The sequence below is a fragment of the Onychomys torridus genome, chromosome 11 (assembly GCF_903995425.1).
Source record: "Onychomys torridus chromosome 11, mOncTor1.1, whole genome shotgun sequence".
Classification (NCBI taxonomy): domain Eukaryota; kingdom Metazoa; phylum Chordata; class Mammalia; order Rodentia; family Cricetidae; genus Onychomys; species Onychomys torridus.
In genome coordinates this window covers 53276960-53290268 of record NC_050453.1, presented here as the reverse complement: position 1 = coordinate 53290268, position 13309 = coordinate 53276960, and the positions used below count along the sequence as shown (strand labels likewise).

Below are 13309 nucleotides of genomic sequence, written 5' to 3'. Positions count from 1 at the left end.
GGAGAGCTGGATCAAGAACAGAAAAGGAGAATGAGGAATAACAGACATTGATAAATGAAGACCACATGAGAACAGGAATAGGCAGAGTGCTGGAGAGGTCCCCAAAAATCCACAATGATACACCACCCTCTGTAGACTGCTGGCAATGGTCGAGAGAAAGCTTGATCTGACCTAGTCTGGTGATCAGAGGGCTAAACACCCTGACTGTTGTGCTGGTACTCTCATCCAATAACTGATGGAAGTGGATGCAGAGATCCTCAACCAGGCCCCAGGTGGAGCTCCAGGTGTCCAACTGTCGAGAAAGAGGAAGGTCTGCAAGAGCGTGAATTGTTGAATCCAAGATTGCAAAAAGCACAGGGACAAATAGCCAAACGAATGGAAGCACATGAATTATGAACCAAAGGCTGTGGAGCCCCCAGCTGGATCAGGCCCTCTGGATAAGTGAGACAATTGAATAGCTTGATCTGCTTGGGAGGCACCCAGTCTATGGGACCAGGATTTGTCCTTAGTGTATGAGCTGTCTGTTTGAAACCTTGGGCTTACACAGGGACACTTTGCTCAGTCTGGAAGGAGGTGACAGGACCTGCCTGTACTGAACCCACCAGGTTTAAATGAATCCCCAGGGGTGCCTTGATCCTGGATGACATGGGAATGGAGGGGAGGGGCTGGGGGGAGGGTAGGGCTGGGGGCGGGACGGGGGAGGACAGGGGAACCCATGGCTGATGTATAAAATTTAAAACACATAATAATAAAGAAAAAAAGATCAACAGATTAATTAACAGTTTTGTTTCATATAATTTCATGATTGGAGAGAAATTAGGAAGTCGTGTAATGAAAGACTCACTAACATGCAAGACTGTATGTACTCTCAGGAAAAGGACTCGAGCGGCTGGCAAACTGTCATTTCATCTTTGGCACATTTAAATATGTTAGGAAACTCTCAATTTCACAATGATAGCCATTTAAGATTTAGTAATTCCGATTCATAATTTTCCTGTTGCCTAGTATTAACTCTGTTCAGTTCTCTGTCTGGTAAGGAGATGTCTTATTTAAATGATGTTGACTGCCTCATTATTTAGGGACAGTCATTCTGAAACTCTTAACTCTTCATACTTATTAAACCTCTTCATTCCTCATACTTTTCTCAGATGACATTCATTCCATACTCTTGATTATTGCTTACAACAATTTCACTTTATTTTAAAAAAAAATGCTCCTCAGTCCATGCTCATAATGGGCTCCAGTTACTATCTGAAGAATGGATGGACCTTCTTATAAATTTGATAATTCTAGGAAGCAAATCAGAATGGCCTTTCCTAAATCACTTGCATAATAGCCATGTGTCCTCTCAAATTTTGTTTTGTATCCATAACAAATTTTAACAATTTAAGCTCGGTATCAGTGTTACTGTTCCTTCTTTTCAATTGAACAGACTTTTCATTTGATAAACAAGGAAAACAGAACCAATAAAGATTTTGAAGACACAACCAGTACTTTGTGCCTGCTTGTGTTACAGGGGCTTTTGTAAAAGTGTGATTCTGTAGGAAAGTGAGCATGCACATAGCCTATAGACTCATGAGCTGCCAAAGACACTGGAATTTTTATGACTTATTTTGGAAAAATAATCAAGTAACTATAAACTGGTTTTTGCCCCTATACATCATTTTATGTATAATGTGAAGAAAAAGATAATGAGAAATATTTAAAAAATGTTGATAGAAATAATTTTAGATAGGAGATCAAATATTAGAGGATATAACATTTTTAATTGGATAAAATTTGGTTTACTAATAACAAAAATCTTTTGTGCAGCAAAGAGTATCGATTTTCTTTTCCTAACTACTATGGATCTTCCTAAATATACAGCATGGAAAGATTGTGGAATTGTAAAGCATTGTAGTATTCTTCACACAGAACATCCTGTGTCACATCTTTTCTTCTGTCTGCTGTTTTTCACATATGTCTTCTTTAAAAAAAATCAACAAAATCAGCTGCTGAATATATTAAGGACATGCAGATTACATATTCACAATTTTGTGATGTTAGGGAAATCAAGAGAAAATTTTGATTGTGTAAGCACTGAAATTCTGTCTTAACTGTTTTTGGAATAAAAACCCAAAATGAATGTGTGTGAAACTGATACAGCTTTTGACTGTTAACAAATCACTCTGCACTGGACAGAATTTTGTTTTTACTATTAAAAAATATCAATTACATCCTATAACATTAGGGATATTAGTAAGAATGCCAAAACATAATTTAGAAAAGGGGTGTTCTGTGAATGGTGATAGATGAGGTAGAGAGGGGTGTTCTGTGAATGGTGATATGTGAGGTAGAGAGAGGGTATTTGTGAATGATACATGAAGTAAAAAGGAGTATTCTGTGAATGATACATGAGGTAGAGAGGGGTGTTCTGTGAATGGTGATACATGAGGTAGAAAGGGGGTGTTCTGTGAATGGAATAGGTGAGGTAGAGAGGGGGTATTTTGTGAATGATATATGAGGTAGAGAGGGGTGTTCTGTGAATGACACATGAATTAGAAAGGGGGTGTTCTGTGAATGATACATGAGGTAGAGAGGAGTGTTCTGTGAATGATACATGAGTTAGAAAGGGGGTGTTCTGTGAATGATACATGAGGTAAGGGATGTTCTGTAAATGATACAAGAGCCAGCCAGCTACACAACTGTCACATATCTATAGAAGGCCTAGGTCAGTCCCATGCAGGATCCCTGGTTGTTGACTCAGTCTCTGTGAGCTCCTATGAGCCCAGGTTAGCTGTTTATGTGGGTTTTCTTGTGGTGTCCTTGATCTCTCCAGCTCCTGCAATCTTTATTCTTATAGTAGTAAAATATTAGGGAAAATAATTCTGTTGGGAGAAGGGCCATTTTAAATATACATTGAAGTTTTAAAAATAAATGTTTTTTTTAAAATCATCTATGTGAATTGTGAGCTCACTAATTTAGATAATTAACTGTGCATGATATTTCAGCTGTCTTTAAAATTAGGAAGCAAGGACCTCTTTTTCTGAAATAGCATTACTATATTTTACTCAGTTCTTACTTCTATGGCATATAATTCACTCCAAATATATGGTGCATTAATTCAAATAGTTTTATTTTATGTATCTGGAGAACTCCAAAGTCTGTTTCTATTCATTTCCATAAAATAAAGATGCAATGAACTTATACAAATTTGTTTTTACTTTCTCTTTCAGGGTCCAAGTTGAATTCTACATGAATGAAAACACATTTAAGGAGAGATTAAAATTGTTTTTCATAAAAAACCAGCGATCAAGTAAGTTATTTCCATCATTCCCTTTTGCTCTTTGAATATAAATCTACCTCAAAATTCCAGCTGTATAATGTTTCACAAAATCATTGTCTATGTAACAGAATAAAATTGGTAGAATATTTAGTTGGAAGTAACCGAACAAAACAAAACCAAGCAGAAGATGCTACATATAGTTGTTTAAAAGTCTCTTTAATATTGCAAATCTCTAAATCCCACATGAATAGGTAGAACCCTGTGTGTCCCGTTTGAGTTCTGAAAAACACTGACAAATATAGTTTAAGTAGAGCACACCTTTAATCTCAGCACTCCGGATGATGAGGCAGAAGGATCAGAAAGTCAAGGTCATGGAACCTTAAAGATTGCATCATGTGTGGGGAAGGGGCTCAGAGGTCTTATGGCCGCCTTACATGGTAGGCAATGGTTGCTGGGGATAGAGAAGTCCTTTTGTTCAGTGGTGTACTCACTGGATAATGCTCATGAGCCTGTAAATACTCCTGACCCATACTCAGGCAAGTAGCCCCAGTTACACTCAAGGGTTTGGAAAATATGGGATATGGGAACAAATCCATATTCTGCCTATAGGAAAGTTAAACCATACTAGTGAGATATTCTCAATGGCAGAGTAGCTTCAGGGTTGAAGTTAGGAATAACCAATGCCTTCCTAACTTTGGCTTTAGCATTTCCGAGGAATCCCTATCAGTAGACATTACCTAAAGTGACTAAATCACTTGAACAAAGCCTTCCTCAACACCATGAAACAGGATTAGTCCAGTCATTGTTTGAATACTCTCCTGACTAAAGAGGAGACCCATTCTGTGAATCTGAAAGCTTTAAAAGGAAATGAGCCCTTTTCAGCCCTGTAGTTTTTTTTGTTCAGAATGTTTTATTGCAACAACAGGGCTGAAACCAGAGAAGGTAACCCATAAAATCTCTCAGCACTTTATAAGGAAATCTAGAAATGAATGCACAATTAAAAAAATTTACTGTTAAGGAATGTTATAATACATTCTACAAAAATAGACTTAAAAAGGTAACATTCCATTCTAGATTTCATCAGTTAATAATTATTGGAAAGCCTTTCTCACAATTTTATGAGAGATACATAAAGCAAATACCACTGATGAGTACAAGAATGGCAGTGTGCCTGTTAATTTTGAGCATGTTTCCTTCACCTTCTTCACCAAGTATCATGGTCCTTCCAACTGAGACCTAAGCAGTTTGTATGGCATATTCATGATGCTCTTAATTTTCACAAAATTTAAGATTCCATTCACATTAATACTAGTTTTTAAAAAGTTCAATTTGCCCAATTCAGTATGAGAAAAAAAAATGTTTGTCTATATGTGTATTTATCAGTACAAGCTATTACGGCTTCTCTTCATAAATAATGACATAATTACTATATAACCTGTAATTTTAGAGGTGATATATGCCATAATATAAACATAATAGCAAAAGTATCACACATAATTATATAAACATGTTTTCTCTGTAATCAAATCAACAAGGTGCTATGGAACCAAAGGATTTATTAGAGTGTATGGGGGGGAGCAGCTTGATTTTTGAGCTAAAGTTAGTTTCCAAGCAGTGATTAAAATGCTTGAAGCTGTACACAGAGAGGCCTGAACCAACCTTGTTAATTTAATGGATTTTGACTTTTAAAACCTGGGTTTCCCATCTGTAGAATGCCCTTGGTCATTTGTGGTTCATCGATTCTATGACACTCGCATTTTATTTTAGTAGTTGGATAATTAAAACTCAGCTACCAAGAACTTCAGTAAGTTTAGGCAATTACAGTGTGTGCTTTCTAAATATTTTCTAACTGCTGTTCTGAAAGTTGATACTTTTGACAATTTTTTTCTAATTCTTTTATGTCCTGAATTCAAGTGAAAACTGAATTTTGTTGTTTGCTTAAAGGTCTAAGAATCCGCTTGTTCAACTTTTCCCTCAAATTGTTAAGCTGCTTATTATACATTATCCGAGTGCTGCTTGAAAAACCTTCACAGGGAAATGAATGGTAAGGTTTGTCTATGTGATCCCCACAGTATTTTAATTGTTTTGAATTATTGCAATTTGCAGGATATTATTCACTTTTTAAAGGATGTGAGGCATTTGTATGAACTGATCTGATCTTTAGGTAACTCATATCTTCCAAGGTTTGTGGGTACATTACTGTTTAAAAATAATCTGAATTCTGTTCCATGAATGTGCTGTTGCCAGTCAAAATGCTTTGAGTATTATCTTAAAATGGGCTCATGTTCCTGAAAACTTGAAGGCCTTTCTGTTACTGAATCACAAATGCTCGATAGTATGCCAGCTCTCTACATACTTTCTGTTTCAATGCACTCACTTGTCACCCTTCACTGGAAACACTCAAGAATCTTTCAAAATGGTTTCAGCCTATGAATATTTATTTAGTTAAGTCATATTAATTTATTGATGTATTTTAGTTTTTTTACATTCACAATCTTATTACCTTGCTTAACATATTTTTGCTAAGTCATTGCCTTCCTTTTAGGTTTTGACCTTTGCAAAAACAGTAGGGAAGAGGCCTGAGTGTATAATGACATTCATACATAATTTTGATCTCATTAACACCCAGGACTCCTGTTCTACCTAGTAAGTTTTCAACGATATTCAAAGGATATTCAAAGGAGAAACTCAAATTTGGTGACTAACTCCTGTTATAAATTTCTCTCATTAAATTTTGCCTTAAGATAAAACAAAAATGCATTAAGTAAGAGAGAAAATGAGTTTACATTATAGATATAAATTATATATATATATGTAAATTTATAATCTAGCTTGTTTAGAAAGTGTAATTTTGAGTTTATTTAAGGGCATGGCTATCAGATGAGGATTAGTAAGTGAATAAGTCAAGTTTGGCTACTGTAATAGTATGTGTGTAAATTACTTATGAAATTGAATCATTGTAAGTCACTTTCATGAATCCTTGGTCTATCTCAGTCATATTACTTAAGTTAGGTTAGTGAGAAGCTAATTGGAACATTGAGTTTTTTGTATGAATTTGCCTGAGTAAAAGCAGTTTGGAGGAATTCTGCTATTTTCTAGCATGAGATTCATTTCATGGTATATGTTATTTCCTTTAGTAGACAGTTAAAATTTTTGCCATAGAATTCTTAAATCAGAATCAGTGGCTTGCTCATGTTTGCTATTTCTGCTGTAGGACCTTCATGACAAATGTCATTATGCCTATTTTCCAGTGACCATGGGGTACAATGCCTGCCTTTCCCCTGTATTCCACGTGCATTCTATACTCAGATTCTCCACTTGGCTGTCCAGAATGCATCCCAACAAGCTTACCATATTCCAACCAGCTTCTGCGCTCTTCTTCCCTTTCACAATGAAGAACAACATTCTCAAAATCCTGCCCCAGTCACAGCCTTCTCCATTGCTGGTGATAATTCCAGCTGAACAGTGGATCGGCCCAATGTTTCTGCTGTTCCCCTTAGCTCCCAGTTTTGTCTGTAGCACATGAAAACCACTGAGAACATTTTGCTGTTCATTCATTCAACATCTACTCTGCTTTCAACTGCTTTTCAACGTGTTACCTTGATGCAGGCCTGGTACTCAGTCGTGCTAGTCTATGAATGTTACCTTTTGGTTTATTCTCCACAGGAGAGTCATTGTTGCACTAAAGTGTCAGCCTTGTTCCTGTTCATCTGCTTTGAATGACAGCATCCCTGCATTATAACCCCCTTTCCCTGTAGCTTATCCTGTGGCTGCTGGTCCTCTGCCAATTTTCCCTAGACCTTGTTTCTAGTCTTAGGTCACAGGAGGCACATGTCCAGCTCAGAGACTTCACATAGGCTTTGGCTGTTGGGACTTCTCTTAGCTCTCTCCCTATAAGGTCCCCAGACACATTTGCTTATTTTTCTCTAGTGCCTTTGTCTCTTTTACATGACGTACATGTTTTTCTCATTCGCTTTTCTTCCTGAGTTTCTGTGAATATTAGTATAGTTGTGAGTCATTGGCTGAACCCCGGGCGGACACACTGGATGGTAGCCATTTTCTAAATAAGTGAGCGAACAGACATGCAAACGGCTGCTGGATGTCTTAACTCTTGCTCATGTCACTTCATGAGTTTCCAGCTCTAGCGGCCTCCTTGCAATCACGAGGACATCCTTTGCCCTCTCTATGTTGAGGCTTCTGAGAAAAGTGTTTTCCCTATCTGCCACTCAAAATTCATCCCTTTAAACATCTTCTTGCGATCCTGGACCCTCCGGGGTATCGACTCTGGCTAATATTGAAATATGACGTCCTCACTTGGCGTTGTTCCCCGTGGTCTAGTTCTACACTGCTTTGGGAGGCTGATGTCATCCTGTCTGCACAACTTACAGGTGTTTCTCTTAGATGCCCTAATGCCTTGTTCTTAAATTCCCCATTTATTTCTCTGTCTTACCTAGAAGTTTGCTGAGGTCAAGAGCAATGTTGTAGCTTTCTTTCATAGGCCTTGGGAGGTTCCCTTAATAGAATTCTCTGTTAATAGAATTATGCCCACAGATTTTACTAATGCATTTCCATTGAAGATTATTGAGGACCACTATCTAGAAATGTCAGTGTATACCGAGTTTAATACATGCTTCTGACTTTGTGTCATTAATGAAAAAGTGTACCCCTAAAAAATCCTTCTGTAAAATACCAAAGTTGTTTTTAAAACTTGGTGATTTATGAATAGAATGTACATTAGAGAGACCTGAAAATTCTGAAATGGTTTGTGAAGGATGCTTCCAAAAGAAAAAGCCATTGGTGGATGATAGCAGAATAGAATTATATTATTTGGAAACATTAAGAGAACAAAGTTTCCTACAATTAACTTCTGTGTAATCTTACTAGGAATATTCAGTCATAATTACAGAGGACATACATTTGAAAAACTGGATTACTGTAATTAAAAACCATAATAAACTAACTTATGTCTCCAATTTGAGTACGCTGCTTTGTTTAGTTCTATTGACAATGCAGTCTTGGTTAATGAAAAACAGAAGTGGCCTTTATGGGTACAGGCTCTATTTTAAAATAATGAGACTAATTCAGCAAAGAGATTTATTTAATTATAGTTCTGACCTGATAAGGACGCAGATATTTTGAGCTGCTTTGTTTTATTTTTAAGCTGCTCTCAGGAATCAAACTGACATGAAACTATTGCAGTGTGAATAAACAGAAAGATAAGAAAATGATTGTATTGTGAATGTTTGACCATGGATACTGTAAACATTGATACATGTGGTATGTTGTGAAGGATCTCAAGGTTGTAGTGCAGGAGACTGCTCTGTGTATTTATGGGCTACATTAGAGGACAAGCTGTGTTTACTCAGGACCTGAAGAAGCTTACATCTCAATTTTATCTAAATACACACCTTTGCTTTGACTTTTGAAAATGTTCAAGTGATTATGGTTGTCATTATTTGTATTAGCATTATTGTTAGTAGCAGTAATAAGTGGCAGAGTCAAGTCAGGGAGCACATTGTGGTGGTTAGTTGCTTCTATATTCTGGTCTGTACTAAATTATGTATGCCCTAGCAATGTTGGCCTAATAAGTGCTCAGTTATACTTGTATGTTGTGGGTTGGGGAGTTTTTAATTCACTAGCCTTCTTTAGGTACCACAAAGTGGAGACCTGTATGGATCAGTAATTTTAAGAACTAGGAGGAGTCCTTTGAGCTTATCTAGTACTCTCTTCCAGGCTGCAGTTTTCCCTCTACCCTCTCCTCCCTGTCCCTCCTCTCCACACCCACTCTGTCCCCACCCTCCAATCCACTCTTCCTCCAAACAAGGCGTATTATGTTTCAGTAACACTAAGCACTTCCTCATGTATTAGGGCTGGGCAAGGCAACCCAGTATAAGGAGTATGGTCCTAAAAGCTAGTCAGAGAGTCAGAGACAGACTCTGCTCCCACTGCTATGAACTGCACGAAAGGAAGTAGAGGGAGTGGGAAACCTACCCAGCCAAATAACCTTCCACCTGCAGTCTGTCCTGCCTATGGAATGTGCTGGGATTGGTGCCAAACCCAGTTGTCATCTAGAGGCTTCATCCAGCATCTGATAGAAACAGATGCAGACCCACAGCCAAATATCAGGCAGCATTCAGGGAAAAAGGATTGTAGGAGCCAGAGGGGTCAAAGCACCACAAGAAAACCCACAGAGTCAACTAACCTGGGCTCATGCAGGCTCACAGAGACTCACCCAACAACCAGGGAGCCTGAGGAGGACTGACCTAGGCATTCTGCATCCATGTGACCGTTTAATCTTTATTCTCAAAAAGGTACAAGGTATGGTAGAGGGATCTGATACAAAATTTGTTCTAATTAGAAATTACTAGAATTCCAATTCAAAAATCATAGATGGCAATTGAATTGATTTTGGTAGGTTTTAAAAATTAGTAAGCTCTCAGAAGGGCCAAACTGAAAACCTCATCCTAGGTTGCCATGCCCACTTTGGGAGGTGCTTAGATGAAGGTGTCCATGTGGTGAAGATCAAAGTATGTGGATGCTATATGTACTTGGTGGAGAGTATTGAAGTTGTTTACTGACTAATGGGTCAGGGTTGCAGAGAAGAGTGTCTGTGAACAGACGCAATGGATTCCAAGCCACTTTCTGAAATCTGCAATGGTAAAACGGACAACAGACTTTGAGAGGAAATCCCAAGTTTGGGTTGGAGCAATTGAAGATGCCATTTAGCCAGATAGATTGTGAAACTCTAGAGTACTGTATACTAATGTTCAGCATAGTGTCTCTCTGTGGTCCCTTAAGCTTTTTAAAGTAAACAAAATTGGAAGAGTTTATGGCTCTCTTATTATTCTACACACTATGAAAAGAAAATTCTAGTGTTTGAAAATGCATTTAATGCTTTATGAGATTTTTCTACTTTTCAAAACTTGAAAGAGTAGGTTGTGTTAACTGTATTGAAGGGTCATTTTTTGTTTCATGAAAAATGAAATTGTAACAATTTTCATCTTTTCCTAAGTAGATTTTATTTTTCTGCATGACTCCCAATTCAATCAATTACATGTATAATTAGTGGTATAGTAACTCCGTTGTGGTGTGCGTTAGAGAGTTTAAACATTGTGTGAATTTCAGAAAGAGTAAAGTAACAGTTAAAGAAGATTCCTATGGACAATTCTTTCTCATAAGGACATCATCATCTCACATACAGTCTATATTGACCTCAGTCAACTTGATTTTCATTTGGGTTAAATATATTCTATAGGAATGCAAATATAAACTATTAATGTATTCTAAAATTTTAGTTACTGACTTTATTCTGATTATTTATGTTGTTCATTGTGTATTATTCAAATACAAATACTTTTAAAACAAAGTCTTTGCATTTGTAGAGGAGCCTTTAATTACTTTATAGTGGACAATGGAGCAAAGATTTTGAGATGTTCCTGTCCTGACATATCATTCTAACTAACAGCTTGTTTTATTTTTCATTTACTATGAACAGCAATGAAAAAGTAAATTAAAATGTGATGTGTTTTTATTGAAGTAGAAATGGGTAGTAGTTAAAATGCTGAATCCATGTTATTACCCTCATGTTTCTCATGCTATTTCTATATTACTTGTCCTTTATATGCAAATTGCTATTGTTAAACTTTCAAGTATAATCAAATTTTTATAATAAATGGATTTTTCACATTAAAACCTGACATTTTAATTTTTCTTTCCATAGGTCTCACATATTTTGGGTTAACAGAAGTCTACCTTTATGGGGCTTACAGGTTATGTACAATTTTATTTTATTCCTCTATTTCTGAATTCATTAATAATCACAGGGAAACCCAGGTGGGACGTGAACTGTTGATGTTCAAGTTCAGTTTGCCTTTATGGGTAACCTTGATGCACATGATAGGCTCACATTTTGACTTATTTCTTCTTGTTTTCCTGAGCCTTGCATTCTAACTTTCGAGATTTTCCTTGCAATCTGGATTAGAACTCAGCAAATGCTGGAAAATTAAAATAGGTAAATAAACAAAAAAGCCAAGAAATGTCTCAACCTTCCATGTCTCCCAAACTAGTTTCCATGACTCATTTATGGAACTCCTTTCAGATCAGTCAAGCCCCACAACCCCCTACTTTGTTTTCTAGAGGAACATGGAAGAATCTAAATAAATGAATGTATAAGCTTAGAAGGCCAATGAAGTCTTAAGAAAGTAAGACAATAGACAAGGGGAAGTATGTCTGAATTATAGACCTGGGTTTCTTGGCTTCAGCCTCCTAGCCTTAACTCTTGTTTCTATCAGTCTTGGTGAACATGATTGTTGTTATAAGGTCCTGTCACTTCTTATATTTATTTGCTATAGATCTTTTTTTTTTTAACTTTATGTTAGTTCTTAAAAGTGCAAATTAAATGGAAGATGGGATCACTAACATAAAGAAGACTTGGAAGTTGCAGAAAAAAAAAACAAACAACTTTATGATTCATTTTGCCTGTGTTCACTTTTAGTAGTTGTATCTAGATCAGGAGTTTGATTGCCTAAAAAGCCATGCTGATTCTTTGTATGGTAGTGAATGAGTTTGAAAATGTAGTTTGATTATGCCTACAACTAAAAATTTCTGTGTACACTTCAATTAAGTGGCTTTAATTACATTGATTTACACTGACTACTGTTGCAGTGTCTATTGGTATGCAAATAATCATTCCCAAATACCTTCCTAAATATTAGATGTTCGTTAAAATATAGTCTTCTGATATCTCATGTAAATCCTCTATCATTCTTTAATAAAAATTTACAATAAATGAATATTTCAAAAAGTCCTATTGTTTTCTAAAATTGCTTTTACTTAAATTTATTCTGAGTAGTACGTAACATAGCATGTTAGAATTTTCTAGAACTCATATAGCAATACGCTATTAGAAAACAGCAGAGATAATCATTATAGAAAATTTGTGGAGAAAATAAAAATATTCTTAGCTTCCTGTTATAAATATGACTAGCTGCATGAATGCTTGGATAGATTTTTACTTAGATTGCTGGACATTCATCTGTTTTCATTGTGCTAAAATTTGCTGTTCACATAAATTCAAAAGTTTCATTTTAGTAGAAAACAACTTTTAAACATCATTTTTTATTATAAAGTGTCTTAAACCTTAGTTAGCAAGAAGTATAGTTGTTATTTGATTAATTTCCTGTTTGTGCTTGCATATTTCATTCTACTGTCCATTTGACGCTAATGAGAAGGCAGGATATGTACTTCCATGGGAGAGCACTTGCTTAGAATGCGAGAGGTCTGGGGTTCAATTCCTCAGCATCACAAAGGGAACACTTGTAATTAGTTCACTTATGTAATAAATGAAACATCACTGAAGAAAATTTTCTCTATTTCTCTACCTATTTTTTTCTTCAATGTGTCCTGAAAGTAACAGTAACAATTGCATATACTTCAGAGCAAGTAGACAAAGACCCTTGTCTCAAATCACACAAAAGCAGCATTTCCAATCAGAAAAGCACAATTGGTCATGGAATTGTTATGTAATCTCAAAATATCCTGCATGGCTGAAATAGCCCGATTTTAGTATATTCAAGGATGTTGGCATTGCATATTGCCTGAAGTAGATGAAATGATTCAATATACTCAGTTTGAACCTTGTATTTTGCTTTCTGAAAGGGAATGCTGATTTAAGCAGTGGTGTTGGGCAAAACAATTGTGTGTGATCCTAATCTTTATGTCTTGTGGGAGACCAGCTCCCACCATTATTTTACCCCAAGGACTCTTGAGGATTGAGAGATAAGAGACTTAGTTAGAAATAAAGAGGGGAGAAAAAACATAGGATAGACTTGGGTGGGCCTGGATCCTTATCCACTGGCCTAGAACTTTATTCTAAAAGTCTATTTAAACAACGCCAACGGGAGGGGCAAATGACCCCCATTGGTAGTCACAGTCAAGTGTAGACCCTTACAAATACCTAATACTCAGGCCTGTGGTCCAATCAACCTTCCATGCAGTCCTGCTGGGTTCAGCCACTAGGAAACCTAGTGGGCTACCACAGTGTAT

At 36.5% G+C, this 13309-nt stretch overlaps 1 protein-coding gene across 4 annotated transcripts in view; it reads left to right on the top strand.

Annotated features, from left to right (window-relative positions):
• Kcnt2 (potassium sodium-activated channel subfamily T member 2) overlaps window positions 1–13309 on the top strand; it is a 336685-nt gene that overhangs the window by 104845 nt on the left and 218531 nt on the right. For all 4 annotated transcript variants that reach the window (XM_036202727.1, XM_036202726.1, XM_036202725.1 and 1 more), the window contains exons 2-4: window positions 3216–3295; window positions 5210–5309; window positions 10986–11034. In XM_036202727.1, coding sequence (XP_036058620.1) covers window positions 3216–3295; window positions 5210–5309; window positions 10986–11034 — 229 coding nt within the window. The remainder of the gene's footprint in view (window positions 1–3215; window positions 3296–5209; window positions 5310–10985; window positions 11035–13309) is intronic.